Source organism: Chelonia mydas, chromosome 5 (genome assembly GCF_015237465.2).
Source record: "Chelonia mydas isolate rCheMyd1 chromosome 5, rCheMyd1.pri.v2, whole genome shotgun sequence".
In the NCBI taxonomy this organism is placed as follows: Eukaryota; Metazoa; Chordata; order Testudines; family Cheloniidae; genus Chelonia; species Chelonia mydas.
In genome coordinates, this window is record NC_051245.2 from 22,738,053 (window position 1) to 22,761,655 (window position 23,603).

The 23,603-nt window shown below is 41.5% G+C and overlaps 1 protein-coding gene across 1 annotated transcript in view; it reads left to right on the top strand.

Annotated features, from left to right (window-relative positions):
• SUB1 (SUB1 regulator of transcription) overlaps window positions 1-16,285 on the top strand; it is a 29,279-nt gene extending 12,994 nt beyond the window's left edge. Inside the window, exon 5 of the mRNA XM_037902615.2 lies at window positions 16,086-16,285. Within this exon, the coding sequence (XP_037758543.1) occupies window positions 16,086-16,090 (5 nt within the window). The 3' untranslated portion in view covers window positions 16,091-16,285. The remainder of the gene's footprint in view (window positions 1-16,085) is intronic.
• Window positions 16,286-23,603: the final 7,318 nt, after the last annotated feature.

Consider the following 23,603-nt stretch of genomic DNA (forward strand, 5'->3'; position numbering starts at 1 on the left):
CATACTGTCTGATATCCAGGGATAATTCTAAGTGGCGAGAACCCTTACCCTGCAATGATAGAGCTTTTAGACATGCTCAACAATCCTGCTTAAGCATGGCTAAAACTAGGCTGTAATACAGTTGGTGTAGATTGAACCAAGCAGGGTTAAAACTGGCCTAGCCAAGGTTTCAATCTGGGCTAAAACAGTTCTGCTCTGTTCATAGTGCTTGATCAGGCCACATGTTTGTGTGTCTTGCACGAACACAGTTGTTTTAGCCTTTTAGGAAGAGCTTGTTTGGTGCTGGCTATCACTTGGCTATCAGGATCCTGAACTGAAGTAGAGTGATCCTTCTTTTCAGGAGGAGGGGAGGTAGAGTAGATGCAACATAACTGAAGGGAATTTTCATAGATGACTTCAGAATATTGAAAGGGAAAGCATAAAAGTATCTTATTACAAGTTAACAACAAAAATGAGGTGTGAGATGAGTTAGTGGGTGAATTAACACTACATTGAAGAAATTTTGTTGGGGGCAGTGCATGTATGTGTATCTGATTTTCGAATTGCTTTAATCCAAGGAAGAAGATAGCAACGTCATGAAAATTGCAGTTTGGGGACTGTATATCACTGAATGTACAAGTACTGAATCTGCTGTATTTTTCCCATTTAATGTTAAACTATTGTATTTTTCAGCTCGTTTAGATAACTAGTTTTTGCTATTCATTTAATTTCAGAATATCTTAATGTTGTTTGCCGTCTAGGTCATGAGAAATTTGATATTGCAGAGGCCATGTTTTGTTAGTGTTGTACACACTGACTATCCCTGCCCTGAAGAATTTATAATCTAGTACACATGATATAATGAAGCGTGAGGGAAAAGGGATATAATTAAACATACACTGTTAATTTACATATGCAGTAGCATATTTTCCTCATTTGTCCCTTAACCCAGTTATCAGTGAATGATTTCAAATGCAACTAATCAAAGAGGTCATTTAGTCCCTTGTCACTTTGAGGAACTTTGAGTTCTTAAAGTGCTGATTGTGGGGTGGGGGGGAGGACGAGACATATCTGAGGACAGCAATCTCATCTTTAGCTCCACTGTCCTTTTTGAATAATTCCCTGTTGCTTGCAATGTATCTGAACCAGAAAGAATAGTAAATAGGTACCTACCAAAATTCCACAGAGACGTGAAGGAAAATAATTGCTTACAGATCTCTATTGTTCTTGTTAATGTAAGTTATTCTATCTTTGGAAGAGTTTTTTGCCTACTGGTGCAATATTTATATCATATGCAAAATCTAACTAGAAATCTCACCATTAAATCAGCAACTTTGTAACTTCAGACTTCACCTGCCTTACCTCAGTTGTTTCCATCTGGTTGTTTTGAAGAACATAATTATAACAACGGAGGGAGCAATGTCATTTCTCCTTAGACAGATTAATGATTGTCACAGCACTGGACCTTGAGGTTCTTGCATGGTAACTGTTGGTTAGGGTGTAATATAACAAACGTGTGTGGGTTAAGGGGCGGGATCGGTTCTCTGGTGTTGGGAATGAATGAGAAGGCTTAATATGGTCGGTGTTAGTTTTATTACGGAAACAATGCTGGCAGAGACTCATGGAAGAAACTTTTTTTGTTTTTTTTAAACCAAGGAGTATTGGCTCTTTTTACAGACAAATTAGTTTTAGCAGGGATGATTTGAATTCACTGAAGCTGTTTGATTTTACTTAGTCCTTGGTTTTGTTGGCATTTTTTATTTTAACATTAATAGTTTGTTACAGATTCATTTTACTTAACTTACTACATTACAAAAAATTTTTTTAACCTACCAGCCGTATTTCCTACTGAAATATTTGCATAAAGCTTTGTGTATTTTACTTCAGAGCCTTCCATTCCCCAACCCATCTACAGCAATAAAATGCTTCTTCAAAAATAAGAAGTAATTCTCTCATCAGCCAGTCAATTTCATGATTTAACTCAACATGAGCTGCAAAATAGAATGTTTCAGAGCATGAAGAAAGCTGGAGTGCTGAATGGCTGATGTGGAGGTATTTATTTAACAATCGTGAATAAATGTTCTACTTTAAGACTTCTGCATCAAGAATTACAAGAAGTATTTAAACTGCATCAATTTACATCATATGACTGTTACCCACTGCTATATCATTCTGGTTTTAAAAACAAATTATTTGGAAGGATTGGATGTCACATCTAAAATTTGGATAATTGACTTACAAATGAAATAAAAATTGGTTATAAGCGTACTTGTGAAATTAAAGTGCACAAGAGAGAAAGATGTTACATAGTATTGACTTCTTCATATATTCCAGTTAAATATGAACCAGTAAGAAGAGAGATGTACAAAAGAAGTTTGTACAAGTTCGATCATCAGTATTTATATAGTGCATAACTGCTAAATATTAAACCTGTTCCAATCCATAAGATCTCAAAGTGCATTGAAAGTTTTGCCAAAATACAGTCTCAGCGCTAAATAAATACCTCAGTGTACATTATCCTTATGTACAGGTATCCATTTCATTTCTATTAAAATTAAATAGATGTAGTAATAACCTGATACTGACTGTTAACAGAAATACCCCAGTAACAATACTTTGTGTCATCTGTAAGCAAAAAATTGTACAAAACAGTTGTAATTCTAGTAACTAAAATGTCATTTTGTTAACAGTATGGAATGTATGTATGTTTTGTTTTGGTGGTATCTTCCATGGAGCTGCCACTGGAAATATGAACCATCCAATTGTAATGATCTTAAATGTTCAAATAAAAATTAAAAGTTATATGCATGATATCAGTTTCAAGATCTGAAAATGAATGAAGACAGCTATAGCATATTGTGATTCAAAAAATAGGAAATTAATGACAGTTTACATGTAATCTTTAGGTTTTGACTTGCACCGTTATTAAGGCTGCTATTCTCTCATGGTGGTCCTGGAAGCCATGGATTCTGTGACTTTCCATGACTTCCACAGTGGCTGGTGTGGCTGACTCCAGGGCTGCCTGGGGCCAGCTGCTCAGGTTTCTCCTGGCCAGCCACTGCTGGAGTGACCTGGGGCCATCTGGCTCCAGGAACTGCCTGAGCAGCAGCTAGTGCAGCTGGTCCCATGAACTGCCTGGGTAGTGGTTCTGGGGGCACCCTAGCAGCAACGGTGGGCTGGGGACCGCCTTAGAGGTGGCCTGGGGCAGTCAAATCTGCCCCTTCCCTCCCAGAGCAGGGGCCCAGAAGTAGAGATTTATTTGGGTATTTTTGATAAAAGTCATGGACTGTGACTATTTACCCAGGAATACCCATGACTAAATCTTAGCCTTAACCATTATGAATGGAACAGTTCATATCTCCTTGCAACTATTGGTTTAGTTTGCAGTCTCAGGCAGAGAACACTGCATTCTTTTACCCTTGGTTCATGTTTGGAAGGTTTTCCTCACAACCAAAACTGTAAGACTATAATGTGAAATACAATTCTGCAGCAAGCTGTTGATGCAAAATCACAAGATAGGTAGGTCCCCTGCCTTTAAGTACTTGAGTGTTGCTTTCAGGTTTGAAAAATCCACTTATGTTTGGTGAGTAGGAAACTTCCATATGAATTAATTCGACTATGGCAGAATTTAAACTTTATTTTTTTTCTAAGTGTCTATTCTTGAGGTGTACTTGTGGCACTTTAGAGACTAACCACAAGTTAGGTGCCACAAGTACTCCTTTTCTTTTTGCGAATACAGACTAACACGGCTGTTACTCTGAAACCTATTCTTGAGGTGATTCCTTTTTTAATTACCTTGTGTGTTCCCCATACCCTCCCCTAAAAAAGCGCCAAAAAGCCCCCAACAAAAATCCCAACCCCCACTGTTCCAACCTTTTTTATGGTCAGGATTAGTTAGTTCAGTATAGAACTCTTTAGAAAGAAAACTCCCATTTTTCTCATGCTTGCTGGAGTGGTCTGTAGAGAATGGGGTTTTTGATTGCATTGTCCTTCCTTGAATTAGCTTTCTTGCAGTGCAATCCTTGCTATGTCTTTTGTTTAAATACAAGCAGCACTGAAAGGGCAGAGATGCACCAATCAATGATGAATATTTTCTGCAGTAAATTGTCCTTTGTGGAAGGAATCTGTTCTACAAAAAAGAAAGAACTACCCATTCTTGTGTTCCTTGAGTGAGCAGAAGAGACTAGCACTGTCGTTGGGTGACTTTTGTAGACTTGGTGGCTCTTCCTCTGTATAGCAATATGTTTTGAACAAGAATTTTGTAGCTGTTTAAAAACCCCTCTTCAATCCCCCCTCCCCACCTAAATATTTTGATTAAATGGAAACTCAGGAATTTTCAGTGTCCTGAAAAAGTTCCTAGGGCACTGGGAAACCATGTGAAGTGGTAAACCAGGAACATGTGGTCGGTTTAGCTATCACAGTACCTTTCTATGAATTTTCATATGAAAGCTTATTAAGTTTTACACACTACACTTAGAAGGGTTGCCATGCTTTTATTTAAAAAAGACAAACGCTGAATCACTATTTAAATGTCTCCCTGCATCCCCATGTATGTTGTCTGATTTATATTGATTATTTATGAAGAGATTCTGCCCCCTTTACTCACAGTGGATGTTCCTGTTAAATCAGCAGGACTAATTATGAAGTCAGGTACTACCCAGGTTAAGCAATCTGACCTTAGATTGTGAACTCTGAAGGAGGGAGAGAGTGTTTCCTTTTATTTTTTTTACATTCAGTGCAGTATCTATCATGCCATATACACAAGTAATTTTACAGTTTTCCCATGGGAACCAGGAATCATGGAACTCTGGAAAATGTTTGTCTAGCTACTAAGATATTAGTGGAAACAGCTTGGGTTTTGGAAAGACTTCCTAACTTTTTTACTTTAAGTTCAAAGTTTACTTTTTAACTTCTCAGCCCACCTTGGTGCACTGACATCTGTTCTACTGTTTCAGTGAGAAAACATTGCTGAAAAAGTGAATTATTTTCTGGGATCACTAGAGGGCATCATTTGCAAATTTATTCCAAACTTATCTAGTGTACTTAAGTGTACAATTATAGAAAGTGGCAATAGCCACTTGTCAGAAATATATGCAGCCTAGATTCATACACTTCCATATGAAATGTCAGATTCCTAGTCTTTAAATCCAGAAGGGACCATTATGATCAATCTAGTCGGAGCTGCGTAATAGGCTATTGAACCTTACCTTGTAATTCCTGCATGAAGCCCATCAAATGGACAGTTTGGTAAATCTTTGTTTTTTTAAAAAATGCAGCTGCGAATGAAATAAGATGATTTTTGCTTCTGTGTGAGAAATGTCTCCTAAAAATATTGCTTCCCTTACATTTTGAACTGAAACTCTGATAATGCTTATATGAAATTCTAATTTGGAACAAATTTTTATTCAAATAATTTCCTGTTAAACATACACAAGACAGAAAAATCTGTTCATATTACAAATTTAATTTGCGTTGTATTAAAATGTTTTTCTAATAAGTGAAAATTGTTGCCATATTTTATCTTTAGATACATGAAGTGTTTCTGCTAGTTGATTTCTATAAATATTAATTTAAAGCTTTTCTTTTGATGTGCTATATTACCATTTGTATTGTTTGGAACACTGAAAATGTCATCTCGTTAAAAGGTATAACATGAGGTTATATTTCCTGAAGCGCTCTGATCTTGTCTGAGCAGGTAAGACTAGATAATAGATTGTGGTGAAGTTTTGTGTCTACCACAGCCAGACCTCTTTGATCAATGAAGCAGGGTGAGGCTTGGTAACGACTTGAATGAAAGATTTCAGGCAAAAAGCCTGTGCTATATAGCATGATGTTGTTTTGTCTGAATCAGTGTTGCACCAATGCCCCAATGTTGTCATCGGGGCACTGTTACTGGAGGTGGTGCTGTTCAGGTGAGAGAGACAATCAAGGTTCTGACTATTTGTAATCATTAAAGATTCCATGACACTTCAAAATGTGAATGTAGGGCATTTTTCACAAGGTAGGGGTGTTACTATATCTGTTTGGAGTCAATTTGAGAGAGAATTTTGATTACATCCATAATTTTTAATTGTGTATGATATTTTCCTGTCCTAAAGGAAGTAAAGACCATCATATACAATTAACAACTGTATATTTATACAATTTCCTGTTGGATATGCTGCTTAAGCAGCTTCCTAATTCTGCCTCAGTTCTGGTTGTATTTCAGTGATTGGCAAAGCGATTCCTATAGGTGTGCAAGTATATGTATGGTTTGTACAACATTTGGGGCTGAAGCAGGGGTGAAAGTAAGTTAGAAGACTTATTGGTACGCCGGAGTCCTGAGCAGGGGGCGTGGCTACAACTGGAAGAGGCAGGACCTTCAATCCCTGGGCCCTTTAAATTTTGATTTAAAGGGCCAGGGCTCCAGCTGCGGTAGTGGCAGCTGGGAGCCTGGGGCCCTTTAAATCACCCCCGAGCTACCAGCTGCAGAAGTGGCTGGGAGCCCTCGGGCTCCAGCTGCCACTACTGCAGCGGAGCCCCGAGCCCTTTAAATCACTGAGGAGCCCTGGGGGCTCCTGGCTGCCACCACTACCCTGGGGTTCTGGGCTCTGGCAGAGCTTTAAAGGACCTGGGGCTCCTCTGTGGTAGCAGGCGCCGGAGCCCCGAGCCCTTTAAATCCCCGCCTGAGCCCTACTGCCTGAGCCCTGGGGTAGCGGTAGCCGTGCTCCATCGGGGATTTAAAGGGCCCCAGGGCTCCAGCCACCGCTACCACCACGGCCCTTTAAATGCCCGCCGGAGCCCCACCGCCACTACCCCAGGGCTTCGGCAGCAGGGCTCCGGCGGGGATTTAAAGGGCTTGGGGCTCCAGCCGCCACTACCGCCCCGGCCCTTTAAATCCCTGCCAGAGCCCCAGCACTGCTGCTACCCCAGGGCTCGGGCAGCAGGGCTCAGGTGGGGATTTAAAGGGGCCCCGGGGGGGTAGCGGCGGCTGGAGCCTGTCCTGTAGTAGGTGACTTCTGGGTACTCTTCTGGCTCTGTCAATCTGTTTCTTCACTTTAGCAGGTGGGTATTGTAGTTGTAAGAATGCTTGATAGAGATCTTGTAAGTGTTTGTCTCTGTCTGAGGAGTTGGAGCAAATGCGGTTGTATCGTAGAGCTTGGCTGTAGACAATGGATCGTGTGGTGTGGTCTGGGTGAAAGCTGGAGGCATGTAGGTAGGAATAGCAGTCAGTAGGTTTCCGGTATAGGGTGGTGTTTATGTGACCATTGCTTATTAGCACCGTAGTGTCCAGGAAGTGGCTCTCTTGTGTGGACTGGTCCAGGCTGAGGTTGATGGTGGGATGGAAATTGTTGAAATCATGGTGGAATTCCTCAAGGGCTTCTTTTCCGTGGGTCCAGATGATGAAGATGTCATCAATATAGCGCAAGTAGAGTAGGGGTATTAGGGGACGAGAGCTGAGGAAGCGTTGTTCTAAGTCAGCCATAAAATTGTTGGCATACTGTGGGGCCATGCGGGTACCCATAGCAGTGCCGCTGATTTGAAGGTATACATTGTCCCCAAATGTGAAATAGTTATGGGTGAGGACAAAGTCACAAAGTTCAGCCACCAGGTTTGCCGTGACATTATCGGGGATAGTGTTCCTGACGGCTTGTAGTCCATCTTTGTGTGAAATGTTGGTGTAGAGGGCTTCTACATCCATAGTGGCCAGGATGGTGTTTTCAGGAAGATCACCAATGGATTGTAGTTTCCTCAGGAAGTCAGTGGTGTCTTGAAGATAGCTGGGAGTGCTGGTAGCGTAGGGCCTGAGGAGGGAGTCTACATAGCCAGACAATCCTGCTGAAGTCACCTACTACAGGACAGGCTCAACAAAGAAAATAACAGAATGCCACTAGCCGTCACCTTCAGCCCCCAACTAAAACCTCTCCAACGCATCATCAAGCATCTACAACCTATCCTGAAGGATGACCCATCGCTCTCACAAATCTTGGGAGACAGGCCAGTCCTTGCCTACAGGCAGCCCCCCAACCTGAAGCAAATTCTCACCAGCAACCACACACCACACAACAGAACCACTAACCCAGGAACCTATCCTTGCAACAAAGCCCGTTGCCAACTGTGCCCACATATCTATTCAGGGGACACCATCATAGGGCCTAATCACATCAGCCATACTATCAGAGGCTCGTTCACCTGCACATCTACCAATGTGATATATGCCATCATGTGCCAGCAATGCCCCTCTGCCATGTACATTGGTCAAACTGGACAGTCTCTACGTAAAAGAATAAATGGACACAAATCAGATGTCAAGAATTATAACATTCATAAACCAGTCGGAGAACACTTCAATCTCTCTGGTCACTTGATTTCTGACCTAAAAGTGGCTATTCTTCAACAAAAAGACTTCAGAAACAGACTCCAACGAGAGACTGCTGAATTGGAATTAATTTGCAAATTGGATACAATTAACTTAGGCTTGAATAGAGACTGGGAGTGGTTGAGTCATTACACAAAGTAAAACTATTTCCCCTTGTTTATTCCCCCCCCCCCCCCACTGTTCCTCAGACATTCTTGTTAACTGCAGGAAATGGCCCACCTTGATTATCACTACAAAGGGTTTTCCCTCCCTCCCTCCCTCCCCCCCACTCTCCAGCTGGTAATAGCTCATCTTAAGTGATCACTCTCCTTACAGTGTGCAGGATAAACACCCATTTTTTTGTGTTCTGTGTGTATATAAATCTTCTCACTGTATTTTCCACTGAATGCATCCGATGAAGTGGGCTGTAGCTCACGAAAGCTTATGCTCAAATAAATTGGTTAGTCTCTAAGGTGCCACAAGTACTTCTTTTCTTTTTGCGAATACAGACTAATACGGCTGCTACTCTGAAATATGTAATGTAAGGTGATATTACTTGGTAAAACAAATCTTATTTCACATAATAAAACGTTCATATGCAAGATGAAATGGCCCTATGAATTTCACTGGCTTTGGGATAGTCGGAGACTGAATAAAGCAAGATTTCGAATTGTATTCTCATTTTTGAAAAATGTTTTCCTTTTCTGAACTGAAAGGAGAAAAAGCTCATTTTGGATCAAACATTTTGACTGCTTAGTCAACGTTGGTAAATCTTCAGTAGGAAATCTCTGATCACTTCTGAAAGATTAAATGTTTTTCTGGGTACGCATCAGTTAATTACTTTTGAGTTATTCTTGGCATGTGATGGCAGTTTCCCCAAATAATAACCATTTAAAATGATTTCTCTGTGGATTAGACTACATCAGAATTTCCCACTCTGTGGGTGGTGACTCCCAATAGAATTGGACAGCATTTTGCGAGGGGAGGAGAGGTCTTTCAAAAATGTAGCATAAAAACTCTATAAATATGAGAGAAAAAAATGGATATGCAATATAAGCCCTGTAATGGTGGTATAACTGTAGAAACCTTGGTCGTTCTGCAACCAACCGTGTCCTCGACTAAAGCAGTATTAAACCAGAATCTGTGCGCACTTGAATTTACTTGACACTAAACTGTTTTTAAAAAAAAAACAAACCCCTCCATTACAAATATTTATTATAGATGACGTAAAATGAAAGTATTCATGCATACAGGCCAAGACGACATTGCGTCACTGAACTGGAATGCTGGATATGCCAGCTATAATTGGTAGGACCTGAAGGTACTTATAAGCATCATGACCACATTGTATATCTTGTTAGGTCTTTGTCTAAGGCAAGCTTCAGAAAGATATGTCATGAAAAGGAGGAGGGCAAGTTGTTCTGTGGACAGCTCAGAAAAGAAAAAATTTAGAAGTATGAAGGCAAATATTTGATGGATGGGCTTATGTTAACTAATTTGAAGTCACAATATTTTCTGAGGTACTGGCTGCCAAGAGTGTGGAGCCTTTGAAGCAGTTGCAACATATAGAAACTATCTTTGTGATAGATGTTCAATCCGAAGGATTATTCTTAGCAAAACTTGAACCGTCAAATCAATATCTTGATTACACAAAATGCCTGGAGGGCATCAGTTTGGATGGTATTTCTATAAATCACAGAAGCATAAGGCATTTCCCACTGTAGAAAGCCTTATCCTTTTTTTTATATAGGCCTGGTTTGAAATCCAGATTGAAGTCCATGGCAAAACTTCTGTTGACTTCAGTGGGTTCAGAATTTGACCCAGGATTTCAAAAGTTGCAGGACCTGATGCAGCAACGTTCAGGTAACACTGTCCTGCTGTGATAGTGACATGACTGGGGATGACAGAGAGCAGTTGCTTTCAAATCTCAGGAAAAGTGATCATGTAGCAAATCTCTTTTAATGAGTCAGATGTCTCTGGTGCTGCACATAAACATTTTGTGAAATATCTTTGAAGACTTGCTCTGTTGTAAAACTGTGCCAGAATGCACAACAGAAGAATGCTTATTCAAGACATTTTAGAAAGCAGCAAGGATTTATACAGTTATTAAAAACAATCTGCATGGATGATTCCAAGGCAATGATAGGTAAGAAAAATGGTTTGATCACACAGATCCAAAATAGGGCTGTCAAGTGATTTAAAAAAAAATTGATTGTGATTAATGGTGCTGTTAAAAATAATAGAATACCACTTATTTAAATGTTTTTGGATGTTTTCTACATTTTCAAATACATTAATTTCAATCACAGCATAGAATACAAAGTATACAGTGCTCACTTAATATTTATTTTTAATTACAGGTATTTGCACTGTAAAAAACAAAAGAAATAATATTTTTCAATCTCTTTAACATGAAAGTTGAACTTACAAATGTAGAATTATGTAAAAAAAACCCCTGCATTCAAAAATAAAACAATCTAAAATTTTAGAGCCTGCAAGTCTACTCAATCCTACTTTCTGTTCAGCCAATTGCTCAGACAAACAAGTTTGTTAACATTTGCAGGAGATAATGCTGCCTGCGTCTTGTTTTCAATGTCACCTGAAAGTGAAAACAGGCATTCTCGTGGCACTTTTATAGCTGGCGTTGCAAGATATTTGTGTCACATGCGCTAAAGATTCATGTGTCCCGTCATGCTTCAACCACCATTCCAGCAGACATGCATCCATGCTGATGACAGGTTCTGCTCAATAACAATTCAAAGCAGTGTGGACCAATGCATTTGCATCATCTGAGTCAGATGCCACCGGCAGAAGGTTGATTTTCTTTTTTGGTGGTTAAGGTTCTGTAATTTCCGCATCAGAGTGTTGCTCTTTGAAGGCTTCTGAAAGCATGCTCCACACCTCGTCCCTCTCATATTTTGGAAGGCACTTCTGATTCTTAAACCTTGGGTTAAGTACTGTAGCTATCTTTAGAAATCTCACATTGGTACCTTTTGTGTTTTTGCAGTGAAAGTGTTCTTAAAATGAACAACATATGCTGGGTCATCATCTGAGACTGCTATAACATGAAATATATGGCAGAATGCAGGTAAAGTAGAGCCGGAGTCATAGAATATTAGGGTTGGAAGAGACCTCAGGAGGTCATCTAGTCCAACTCCCTGCTCAAAGCAGGACCAACACCAACTAAATCATCCCAGCCAGGTCTTTGTCAAGCCGGGCCTTAAAAACCTCTAAGGATGGAGATTCTACCACCTCCCTAGGTGTAACCCATTCCAGTGCTTCACCACCCTCCTAGTGAAATAGTTTTTCCTCATATCCAACCTAGACCTCCCACACTGCAACTTGAGACCATTGCTCCTTGTTCTATCATATGCCACCACTGAGAACAGCCTAGCTCCATACTCTTTGGAACTGCTATCAGGTAGTTGAAGGCTGCTACCAAATCCCCCCTCACTCTTCTGCAGACTAAATAAGCCCAGTTCCCTCAGCCTCTCCTCATAAGTCATGTGCTCCAGCCCCCTAATAATTTTCGTTGCCCTCTGTGGGACTCTTTCCAATTCATCTACACCCTTTCTGTAGTTTAGGGGACCAAAACTGGACACAGTACTCCAGATGTGGTCTCATCAGTGCTGAATAGAGGGGAATAATCACTTCCCTCAATCTGCTGGGCTGCATTAGTAGGAGCATTGCCAATATGCCATTAGCCTTCTTGACAACAAGGGCATGCTGTTGACTCATATCCAGCTTCTCGTCCACAGTAATCCCCGGGTCCTTTTCTGCAGAACTGCCACTTAGCTAGTCGGTCCCCAGTCTGTAGCAGTGCATGGGATTCTTCCGACCTAAGTGCAGGACTCTGCACTTGTCCTTGTTGAACCTCATCAGATTTCTTTTGGCCCAATCCTCCAATTTGTCTAGGTCACTCTGGACCCTATCCCTGCCCTCCGGCGTATCTATCCAGGACGGACTCCTGGGGCACTCCACTTGATTCAGTCTGCCAACTAGACATCGAGCTGTTGATCACAAGCCGTTGAGCCCGATGATCTAGCCACCTTTCTATCCACCTTATAGTCCATTCATCCAATCCGTAATACTTGCTGGCAAGAATATTGTGGGAGACCGTATCAAAAGCTTTGCTAAAGTCTGGGTATACAATTCTCCCCCAAGGAGTTCAGTCACAAATTTAAATAACACTTTTTTTTTTTTAATGAGAGTCGTCCGCATGGAAGCATGTCCTCTGGAATGGTGGCCGAAGCATGAAGGGGCATATGAATATTTAGCATATCTGGCACGTATATACCTTGCAATGTGGTCTACAAAAGTCCTATGTGAATGCCTCTTCTCACTTTCTGGTGACATTTTAAATAAATGGGCAGCATTATCTCCCGTAAATGTAAACAAACTTGTTGTCTTAGTGTTGGCTGAACAAGAAGTAGGACTGAGTGGACTTGTAGGCGCTAAAGTTTTGCATTGTTTTGTTTTTGAGAGCAGTTATGCAACAACAAAAAATCTACATTTGTAAGTTGCACTTTCATGTTAAAGAGATTGCGCTACAGTACTTGTATGAGGTGAATTGAAAAATGGCTTTTCGTTTATCATTTTTACAGTGCAAATATTTGTAATAATATACACTTTGATTTCAATTACAACACAGAATAATATATATATGAAAATGTAGAAAAAATCCAAAATCTTTAATAAATTTCAATTGATATTCTATTGTTTAACAGTGTGATTAAAAGTGCGATTAATCATGATTAATTATTTTGAGTTAATCGCATGAGTTAACTGTGGTTAATTGATAGCCTAATCAAAAATATTGCACATAATGCCTCATAGCTTCACTGTTTCATCAACCACCAAGAACTTGCTGCTAAGGAGGTGGCTGTATGGGGTAAAGTGCTCATGAGCTCTTTGAACCAAAAGAAGTACAGGTTTTCCTGAATGATCAGCAGTCTCCTCTTGAAGGTACCTTCCATAATTCCTCTTGAGTGGCACACTAAGTCTACCTTGCATCAAGCTGACCACTTCTCTCCAGCAAGGAATTTGTTCATGCACAACAGGGTAGAAGCTTTCATCAGAATACTTGGAATTAGTCTTCCTTAAGTGAAGAGGAAACTTGGTCATTCCCTTGTTTCAGATTGTCTCGAGGGAACTGAGGAGATGGTCGGGACCCAACAGGAACTCATAAGCACCAAGTAAGGAAATTTCAAATATAGCTACAGGGCTGATTTCTGCACAGAGGGGAACAAGGTGGACTACCAACCCTGTCATTCAGGATACTGTTGACTTGCCAGCACTGATTGGGCTGTTGGAAGCAAAACTGACAGACCTCTTATGTGATGAGATCATGCAACTGACTTCCTTTAGAACTCAGCAGATGTTGGCCACTTGCAAAGGAGCACCACTTTGTTTTATTAGCAGAACCTGTGAAAGTTCTATTCCCATTTTCAACCCCAGATCTCAAAGTCAGATTTCTCAACAATTTTTGGCAGGTAGAAATCCAGTATGGTAATTGCCTGTTGATCAAAAGTGGTTTAGGATTGTTCAATCTTGTGTGGAACATATTTTGTCAGCATGACCGGCTCTTCCACCAGATTGGATTGTGATTGTTTAAAATTTTGTATCTTTTAATGGGGTTCAATTTTGAAGCTTCATGCTTAGCTGTTATTACAGTTACAACTTTTTGCCTGCTCAGAGTAAGGCTTAGAGGGCTTGAAGGAGGGAACAAAACATTTCTTACAATGGAAAGGGATTGCTGGCTCTGAATTTTTTTTGAAACCCTGGACTGGACTATAATTTTGCCAGTTTCCCAACAGAAGATCCATTGCTCACAGTGAAAGCATGAAAACTGCTGTCCTTAAACTAATTTCATCAGTAGAAGGCATTAAAGAACATAGATAGCAAACAGACATGCATCTTAGGGGAAACACCTGGGATATAGTTTTGTTTTCTAAAAGTAGAAGGTACCATGGACACAATAAACTGATTAACAAAAGTCTGTCTTTATTTCTAATCACAGGTTTTCTTGTGTCTTCAGTAGTAGGACTGTTGATTTAATTTCTTCTTGGTATTCTTTTATAATGGAAGTGGTTATAATTGCCTGCTTTTCATTTGGATAGAAAGGATAGTGCCTATCTTGGGACAAAAGAGAACTGCATTCAATTTCCAGCTTTGCCACAGAATTCCTGTGTGACTTTGACCAAGTCTTGATCTCTATGCTTCAGATCCCCATTTGTAAAATGGGGGTGACAATACCTCCTTTCTCCCTTATCTGTCTTGTTTGTTTAATTGTAGAGTCTACTGGAGAGGGACAGTGTCTTAGAGTTTGTACAGTATCTAGCACAATGGGTTCTCAGTTTTAGCTGGGGCCTCTAGGCATTATTACAATAAAAATTAAGAATAGTAAGTGGTAAATATAAATTTTTAGGGATAAAATATCAAGTTTTAAGGACTACATAGCTGTAAGTAACAGTCAGCCAGTAGATGTCAGCATTATTCTAAATATTTTCAATTCAAGGAGCACTTGTACAATAGTTCTTGGAAAGAATAGTCTGATGTGAAATTGACATTTAGCCTATGGAGGTATTGGGAGTGTCATTGCATTTCTAAGCTAAAAGTACCTTGGTAAAATATAAGTGTTTTTTGTGAGTAATCATCATGTTAGAGTACCAGACACAGTTCTTCAGAGACTCACTTCTGTACTGAAATTATAATAATTATAATATAATTAAATAATCCATATTAAGGATTTTTGTATTAAAGAAATATGCAATGAAGCCAGTACTGGTTGCCGATAACCCTGGTGAATTCTCCTAATGACCAGTAAAAGCTCAGTCCCTATGAAAGTTAAGCAGCCACCTGTTAAAATGGCCAGAAACAAAGTGATCTTCAGTAATGTGACCTTTGACAAGTTTTGCTTTATGAATACTTGTATTCATTTGTAAATAATTCCAACAGTGAAATATGTCACAAATTTCTTCTAGTCGACCTTCAAGCCTCTTGAGAATTCTTCTCCGATCTACCTCTCTGATCCTGCTGGTTTCACCACCACTTCTGCCTCATCAGTAATGTCATCCTTTCTGCCGTATTTGCATCCTCTCACTCCCCTCTCTGTGCCATTTTTCATGCCATCATTAGGCATGGAATGCCCTCCCTATCCTGATTCACTAAACCATCTCTCCACATTCAAGTCCCTCCTGAAAGCTCACTTTTCTAGAGTGCCCACAAGAAGTGATTTTAAACAAATGTTCAAAATTAACCCTTTCACTGGACTTCCCATTGCATCACACCTTCTTGGTTAGAACTTTTAGATCTTGCAATTAGATGCATGTTGGCAGAGTTTTGCATCCATTGGGAAGTCCACTAACAACAAAAGAACTTTGAGTTGGCATAAAGATTGGCCTGTGCAAATCTGATTGCAGGATTAGAGCCTGTGATTGTAAACTCTGTGGGGCAGGGGCCATCTTTATTTTGTTTCTCCTACAGGGATGAACAGTCAGTCAGTGCTTAACAACTAATAAAGAATGAAGTGATAATAGCTGATGTGAGGTACTCCTTGATGTCCATAGTGAGTGTATGAAACAATCTCTGTTAACTTCTCAGGGTTATATAGTCTCTTTCTTATATACTGTTGTTCCCATGCTAGATAGTGATTAGTTTGTCAGTTAATATCCGCTTTATTTTGTGTGGGTCTTCTATCATTTTTGTCTACTTATCAATCCTTTTGTTGAACTCATGTTTTACGTATAAATGTTGTTTCTCATTTCAGAATGATTCCTTTTTGGCTTTAGGGACGAAGGAAGAGAAGTTGGCCATCACAGATTGTGGATCTCTGTCTCAAATGTATCGAAGAGATGAAGAGTGTGGTGTTTATTCACTAATGATTGAATTGTATATTCCCTCAAGCCCCCTTTCATGTTTTGCAAAATTGTTTGGTAGAATCCAGTAAATACCAGCAAATAGCCTTTATTTTGAGTTGGGCATTTCATGTTTCATGTCCACGACTGGAACAAAATACTTTTCCCCACCTGTTTTGACTACATTATAGTGGGGCCTTTCATGTCGCTATAGTTAAGGTTGTGTCAGCATTTTCATTATAAACTCTGTTTTTCAGGCATTTGTAACTTGGCTGTAAAAATTTACTTCAAATTGGAAACTTGGTCTCAGCCCAGGAGCAATTAAGAAAAACAAATATGGATTTTATATAAAATTCATGTGGCCAATTTGGAGGGTGGAGGAAATTTAAAACCCAAGACATTGAACCCTTTAAAGTGGTGACTGTGTATATGCAGTAGCTACTTTTAATTAGTGATGGGAAACTCAAGAACGTGTCAGTCAGAATCCTGTAAAACTTTATTTGGGTTCTCAGATTTAATGTTATCAGGCAGACAGAGAGAGAGATAAATATATCTGAATCTGTGGGGTTAAAACATTTTGTTCATTTACTGTTTGTTAGGTACCAGCAGCTTGTTTAACACAGCGTGAGACACAGGAAGAGGTATGTGCTATTCCTTCCTGAAGGAGCTTGCAAAAGAAATAAATCTTTAGAACTTTTTAAAAAGTACCAGAGGTTTATAAAACCCCCAACCTCTCCTGGGTTCTCACATCCCAGTGCCAGCCAACCAACCAAAGAGACCGTGTGTCTGTCTATCAAAGTTACAGATGTGGCCCCTGTTACCATAGTATTTATGACTGTGTCACAATCTTCAAGGTATTTCTCCTCATAACACCCTGCGGGCTAGGGCTAAACTATTATCCCCATTTTACAGATGTGGAATTGAGGGACAAAGTAGCTACATAACTTGCCCAAGGTCAACAAAGGAGGCCTGTGGCTGAGCAGGCACTTGAACCCAGCTATCCCAAGTCCATGAGTAGCACTTAACCACTAGACCAGTGGTTTTCAAACGTTTCTTCTAGGGACCCAGTTGAAGAAAATTGTTGATGCCCATGACCCAGCGGAGCTGAGAATGAGGGCTTTGGGGTGGGGCAGGGGCTCAGGGCTGGGGCAGAGGGTAGGGATGAAGGGTTCAGGATGTGGGAGGGAGCTCGGGGCAAGGGGTTGGGCTGTGGGAGGGGGTCAGGGCTGGGGGTGCAGGCTCTGGGGTGGGGCCAGGGATAAGGAGCTCCTGGTTTGGGGGGGTTCAGGGCTGGGGCAGGGAATTGGGGTGCAGGCTTACCTTGGGCGGCTCCCAGTGGTGCAGTGGGGGTGCTAAGATAGGCTTCCTGCCTGTTCTGGCACCACGCTGCGCCTGAAGCGGGCAGCAGCAGGTCCAGCTCCTAAGCGGAGGTGCGCAAGTGGCTCTACGTGGCTCTTGGCCGCAGGCACTGCCTCCCTAGCTCCCATTGGCTAGGAACTGCCTAGAAGCCAGACCCATTGCTGGCCGCTTCTGGGGCCCAGCGCGGTGTCAGAACAGGTAGGGACTAGCCTCACAGCTGGGCAGCACCGCCAACGGGACTTTTAACATCCCAGTTGGTGGTACTGACCAGAGCGACCCAGTGCCTTACATGCCACAACCCAGTACTGGGTTGCGACCCGAACTTTGAAAAATGCTGCACTAGACCGTCTCTCAACTTGTGTGATTGGGGTTATGCTCTTTTGCCAGGGGTGCATCCCATGAAAGTTTAGCAGCCCATGGGCTGGACTTCTCTTCTCGAGCAGCAGGGAGGGAAGGGAACAGTTTACCACCAAACTTCCTTCTCCCTGCCAGCAGGACTGGGGGAGAGGGGACTCATGGGCTGATTTCCCCACTTTCAACCCCGTCTCAGGTAACTAGGGTCACTCTCTTACAGTCTCATATCAGCACTTATGACCGTATCCAGATCAAGTACTCTCCTTCGCTGCCAAGCCTACAGGTGATTTGTAATTCTCCTGGACTCTGCAGCTTTGGGGAGTTACATGGTGATCAGTAGGATCCTTCCCCCTCACATGCATCTGTGTAAACCCTCATACAGCTACACAATTTTTTCCCAGCCAGGATTTGAGAAAGTGTCTTCCCAGGCATCTCAAGCAGCTGGGGAACAGTTGATGCAGCTCAGACACAGTCTGTTGACTGGCAGATCCTTTATGGGGCTGCAGTTCTCAGGCAGAAAAAGGAGAGAGAAGGTCACTAAAGGCTTTTTGTGATGCTTTGTACCAATCTCTGGCTGCAACCCTGGCAGCCAATGACTTGGCTTTAGTAATACACATCCCAGCTGGATTATAGCAACACAGTCTACATAGGAATGAAACTGTCTGCCATAGAAAACAACAAAATGTACAATAGTACACGATGCGGCAGTGCACCTTCTAGCAAGCAATTCAAAACAGTTCTCCACTCACTAGATTGGCAACCTGTAGAATAAGAACTGCCATACAACATCAGCCCAGCTCAGGCCCAGTAGTCCATCTAGCCCAGTATCCCATCTCTGACGGTAGCCATCACCAGGGCTCCAAGTGTGTGTATGTGTTCAGAACAGGGCAGCTGGAGTAATCCCTTCCTGGCTTCTGGCAGCCAGAGCTTTAGAGGTCACCCCAAGCATGCGGTCGCAGCCCCCTTGACCATCTTGGCTAATAGCCAGTGATGGACCTATCCTCCATGAACTTATCTAGTTCTTTTTTGGACCCAGTTATACTTTTGGCTATCATAGCATCCCATGGCAATGAGTTCCACATGTTAATTGTGTGTTGTGTGAAAAGTACTTCCTCTTGTTTGTATTAAACTTGCTGCCTATTAATTTAATCAGGTGAACCCTGGTTTTTGTATTGTGAGAAAGGGTAAATAACACTTCTCTATTCCCTTCTTTCCCACCATTCATGATTTTATAGACCTCTATCATATCCTTAGTCATCTCTTTTCTAAGATGAACAGTTCTAATCTTTTTAGTCTCTCCTTGTACACAAGCCGTTCCATACCTTTGATAATCTTTGTTGCCCTTCTCTGAACATTTTCCAGTGCCACTATATCTTTTTTGAGATGGGTTGATAACTGGACACAGTATTCAAGGTCTAGGTGCACCATGGATTTATACAGCAGCCTTATGATATTTATTGTTGTTTACTATCCCTTTCCTAATAGTTCCTAACATTGTTAGCCTTTTTGACCACTGCTGCTTATTTAGGTGAAGTTTTCAGGGAGCTATCCACAGTGACTCCAGGATCTCTTTCCTGTGTGGTAACAACCAATTTATATCCTATAATTTTGTACGTATAGTTGGCAGGGCCGGCTCTAGGCACCAGGTAAGCAAGCTGGTGCCTGGGGCGGCGCTGCTGAAGGGGCGGCACTCTGGCTGTTCTTGGGGTAGCACGAGAATTCGGCAGCAACTCCTCTCCGTTGCTTCCGCGGAGGCAATACGGCAGCGACTCTTCTGACTTGGGTCTCGCAGACGGCGGCAGTAGGGTGGCAGCTCCCTCTGATGTTCCTGTTCTCGGCAGCTTGTTTTTTTTGTTTGTTTGTTTTGTTTTGTTTTTTGCTGCTTGGGGCTAGAAAAAACATAGAGCTGGGCTGGGATTATTATTTTCCAATGTATATTACTTTGTATTTATCAACACTAAATTTCATCTGCCATTTTGTTGCCCAGTCATCCAGTTTTGTGAGATCCCTCTGCAACTCTTCACTGTCAGCTTTGAATTTATCTCTCTCGAATAATTTTGTATCATCTACAAATTTAGTCACTTCCAGATCATTAATGAATATGTTGAACAGCACAGTTCACAGTGCAGATCCTTAGGGGACCCCGCTGTTTACCACTCTCCATTATGAAAACTGACCATTTATTCCTACCTTTTGTTTCCTATTTTTTAATTACATTAAGTTCAAGGTCTCAATCTTTATCTTCAAAATGCTTAATCATCTGGAACCAGGATGCCTAAAGCATCATCTAATCTTTGGGACAAGGACCACAGCTGATAACTCTGCTCCTCTGGCATGATAAAACTGTTAATAGCAAGTAAAGCTCATCTGTCCAGGAGACAGCTTTCTTGAGGGCTGGTCTAAGTTTGCAAACCAATTTCCACAGGTTCTAAGAACTACCACAAACCTCACTACCTTGCATTCTAAATGCAAACCACATTTCTTCAACTTGCCTTCACCAATAAAAACAGAGCAGAGTAACAAGAAATAAAATGGTCCTCTTTACTGCAAGCAGTGACTGGGAGAGGACAACCTCCTAATGAGTCTACTGCTAAAACTATTCAATAGCACAATCCAATCCATTCTACTATCTGGGAGTGAAATCTGTGGTCCATCCCTTTACAAGCGATTATGCTAACGGATCAAACCCCAATAGAAACCCTAAATTTCAGAAAACCTACATCTGCAATTCTGAAACAAATATAATACTCCATGTGTACAAGAACTGCACCATCATCAGTTGCCAAACAGAACTGGCCCAGTGCCCCCTGCTAAACATCAACTTTTGCTGCCATTTCCTCCAAAGCAATGGCTCCCTCCATAACATTCAAAACCAGTCTACTCCTATCAGGCTTAACAACTCCAACCCCCGACCAGTGGACTGAATAGCCAAACATGAAAGATAATCAATGGTGAGTGCTTTAGAAAGATGCTCAGAATCCTCAACCAGCACCTAAATGCCAATACATATATCCCTGGGAGGCACAAATCAAAACCACCACCAAGTTGGAATGCCCTGTACAGAACTATCACATTAGCAGATTTGCTCACCACAGCAAAATTAAGGCAGATTCTCACCAAATACAGAATCAATGGTCACAAACTAGAAATGGAAATTGGGAGGCACAAAGCAGTTTAAACCTAGAGAGGGGCAGCTGTAATGTAACAGAGGAGAGACTGAGACAGAGGGCATATCTACACGGTGCAATAGTGTACCCTACTTGGGTATGTTTTCTAAAGTGCACTCTCTGGTCCATGAGTCCTTGCTGGTGTGCACTAGACGTTCCCTAGTGTGCTTTAATGTGATGCTGTAGTACTATGTTAAGTGCATTAGGGAACTTCTAGTGCATGCCGGCCAGGTCTACACAGACCAGTTAGTGCACAATCACCCCCTCCATACCCCGTGGTATGCATACCAGTGGGCAGACAAGCCCAGAGAGTCACTTTCTATTCCAATGTCCCAAATATGAGACTATTTCTTAAAATTATCAAGAACCATGGAAGAGGTCTCATCAAAAAGTGTCAAGGAGAAATTGTTCCTGATCTGGGGGAGAGGAAACAGATGGCTACATAGCAACCAGCTAACTACTCAGGAATGGAAACTAATGGTAAATAGGCACAGGATCCAAACACAATGTATAACACTATCGTGAGCAGGTCGTACCTCACTGATTCCTGAAGGGTCTGCGTTTCTCTTATGCCTTGGCAACACTTGTATAGTTTGTCATGCCAGCAAAGTCTCATTGAACTGAATTGAGAATTGGGGTTAGCATCACATGAGTGGTAGGGAGTTCATACAGGCCCCGATCCAGCAAAAACATACATGAATCACTACACTGAATAGTTCCCTTGAACTCAGAGGGACTATTCACATACATCAATGTTTGCAGAATCAGGGCCTTAACGAGGAAGGGAGGAGGACAAATGTGACAAGGGAGGGGCAGAGTTAGGTAGCGATTTTAAGCTGGTGGCAAGATGCTTAAGTTTGAAGTGATGGCAGATGTGGGCTGGATAGTCCATTTAGTAAGGATTTTACAAGTCACAGTCTAAATACCTACTAAATATTTACTCTGGTTCCAACAACAGCTTCAAGAAGGAAAATAACCAAGCAGTCTGAGCCCTACCTTTAAAACAACAAAGGAAGTGGAAGCTATGCTCATTGATGGCAAGTTCTTTGTAGTGCAAACAGATGTAGCTCCCTGACTTCAGTGGAGTTTTACCTATTTACACCAGCAGAGTATTGGGCCCTGAGACAAGATGTTCAAAATTAAGGTTGAAATGCCAGAATTAAGGGAACACTATCAAATTGTTTCACCCAAATTTTAGAGTTTCTTTAAAACTCTGTTTTACAAAACTTAATATGAAGAGATATGTTTCCATTTAAAAAATAAATCCATGCAAGCAGCTTTATTTTTAATGTAAACATTACCCTGTTGTTTTGGAAAACAGCTTTGTACTTGTGTATGAAAACCAGAGTTATAATCCAGTCTCTGCTCCTTTGTCAGGCTGAGAACAAGTGGTTATCCATGGGTCACAAGAATTCAGACAGAGCCCTTTGTGAGTGCCGTAATGCATGCTGGTACCTAGGGGGAGAAGGGCAGGGTGGATGAGGCTTCCTGCCTGCTGAGCAGAAAGAGATGCTTGGAAGTCAGCATAGAGTGTATTGGATGTGAGGGCTTTGACTGCTTGAATGGAAGCAGAGGGCACTACTTGGACAGGAGAGGTAGCCAAGGCCAGCTGCAGGAAGAGGGAAAGAGGAGGAGAGAATTGAGAATGTACTTAACTCTAGTCTCTTAGACGCTGATCCTGAAAACTGATCTGCTCAGGCAAACTCCATCACCCATACAAAGGCCTGTTGATGGTAATGGGACTATGTAGCAGCCCACACGCATCAGCTTCCAGGATTAAGGCCTTGGAATCCTAGGAAGAGTATATACTTAGTATGAGGATACAACTAATGTTTAGGAAATGCAACGTATCAGCACATCCTGTCTGAAATAAGAAGCAAACTAGTAATCATCAGGAATCATAACATCCAAAAACTGGTAGGAGAACACTTCAACCTCTGTGGCCACTCAGTAAAAGATTTAAGGGTGTCAATTTTGCAACAGAAAAGCTTCAAGAACAGACTCCGACGAGAAACTGCAGAACTACAATTAATTTGCTAGATACCATTAACTTGGGTTTGAATAGAGACTGGGAGTGACTGGGTCATTACACATATTGAATCTATTTCGTTAAGTATCCTCACACCTTCTTGTCAGCTGTCTAAATGGGCCATCTTGATTATCACTATTTTTTCTCCTGCTGATAATAGCTCATAGAATCATAGAATATCAGGATTGGAAGGGACCTCAGGAGGTCATCTAGTCCAACCCCCTGCTCAAAGCAGGACCGATTCCCAATTAAATCATCCCAGCCAGGGCTTTGTCAAGCCTGACCTTAAAAACTTCTAAGGAAGGAGATTCCACCACCTCCCTAGGTAACGCATTCCAGTGTTTCACCACCCTCCTAGTAAAAAAGTTTTTCCTAATATCCAAGCTAAATCTCCCCCACTGCAACTTGAGACCATTACTCCTTGTTCTGTCATCTGCTACCACTGAGAACAGTCTTGAGCCATCCTCTTTGGAACCCCCTTTCAGGTAGTTGGGGCATGGCATGGGTCATTTGGAGGTTTA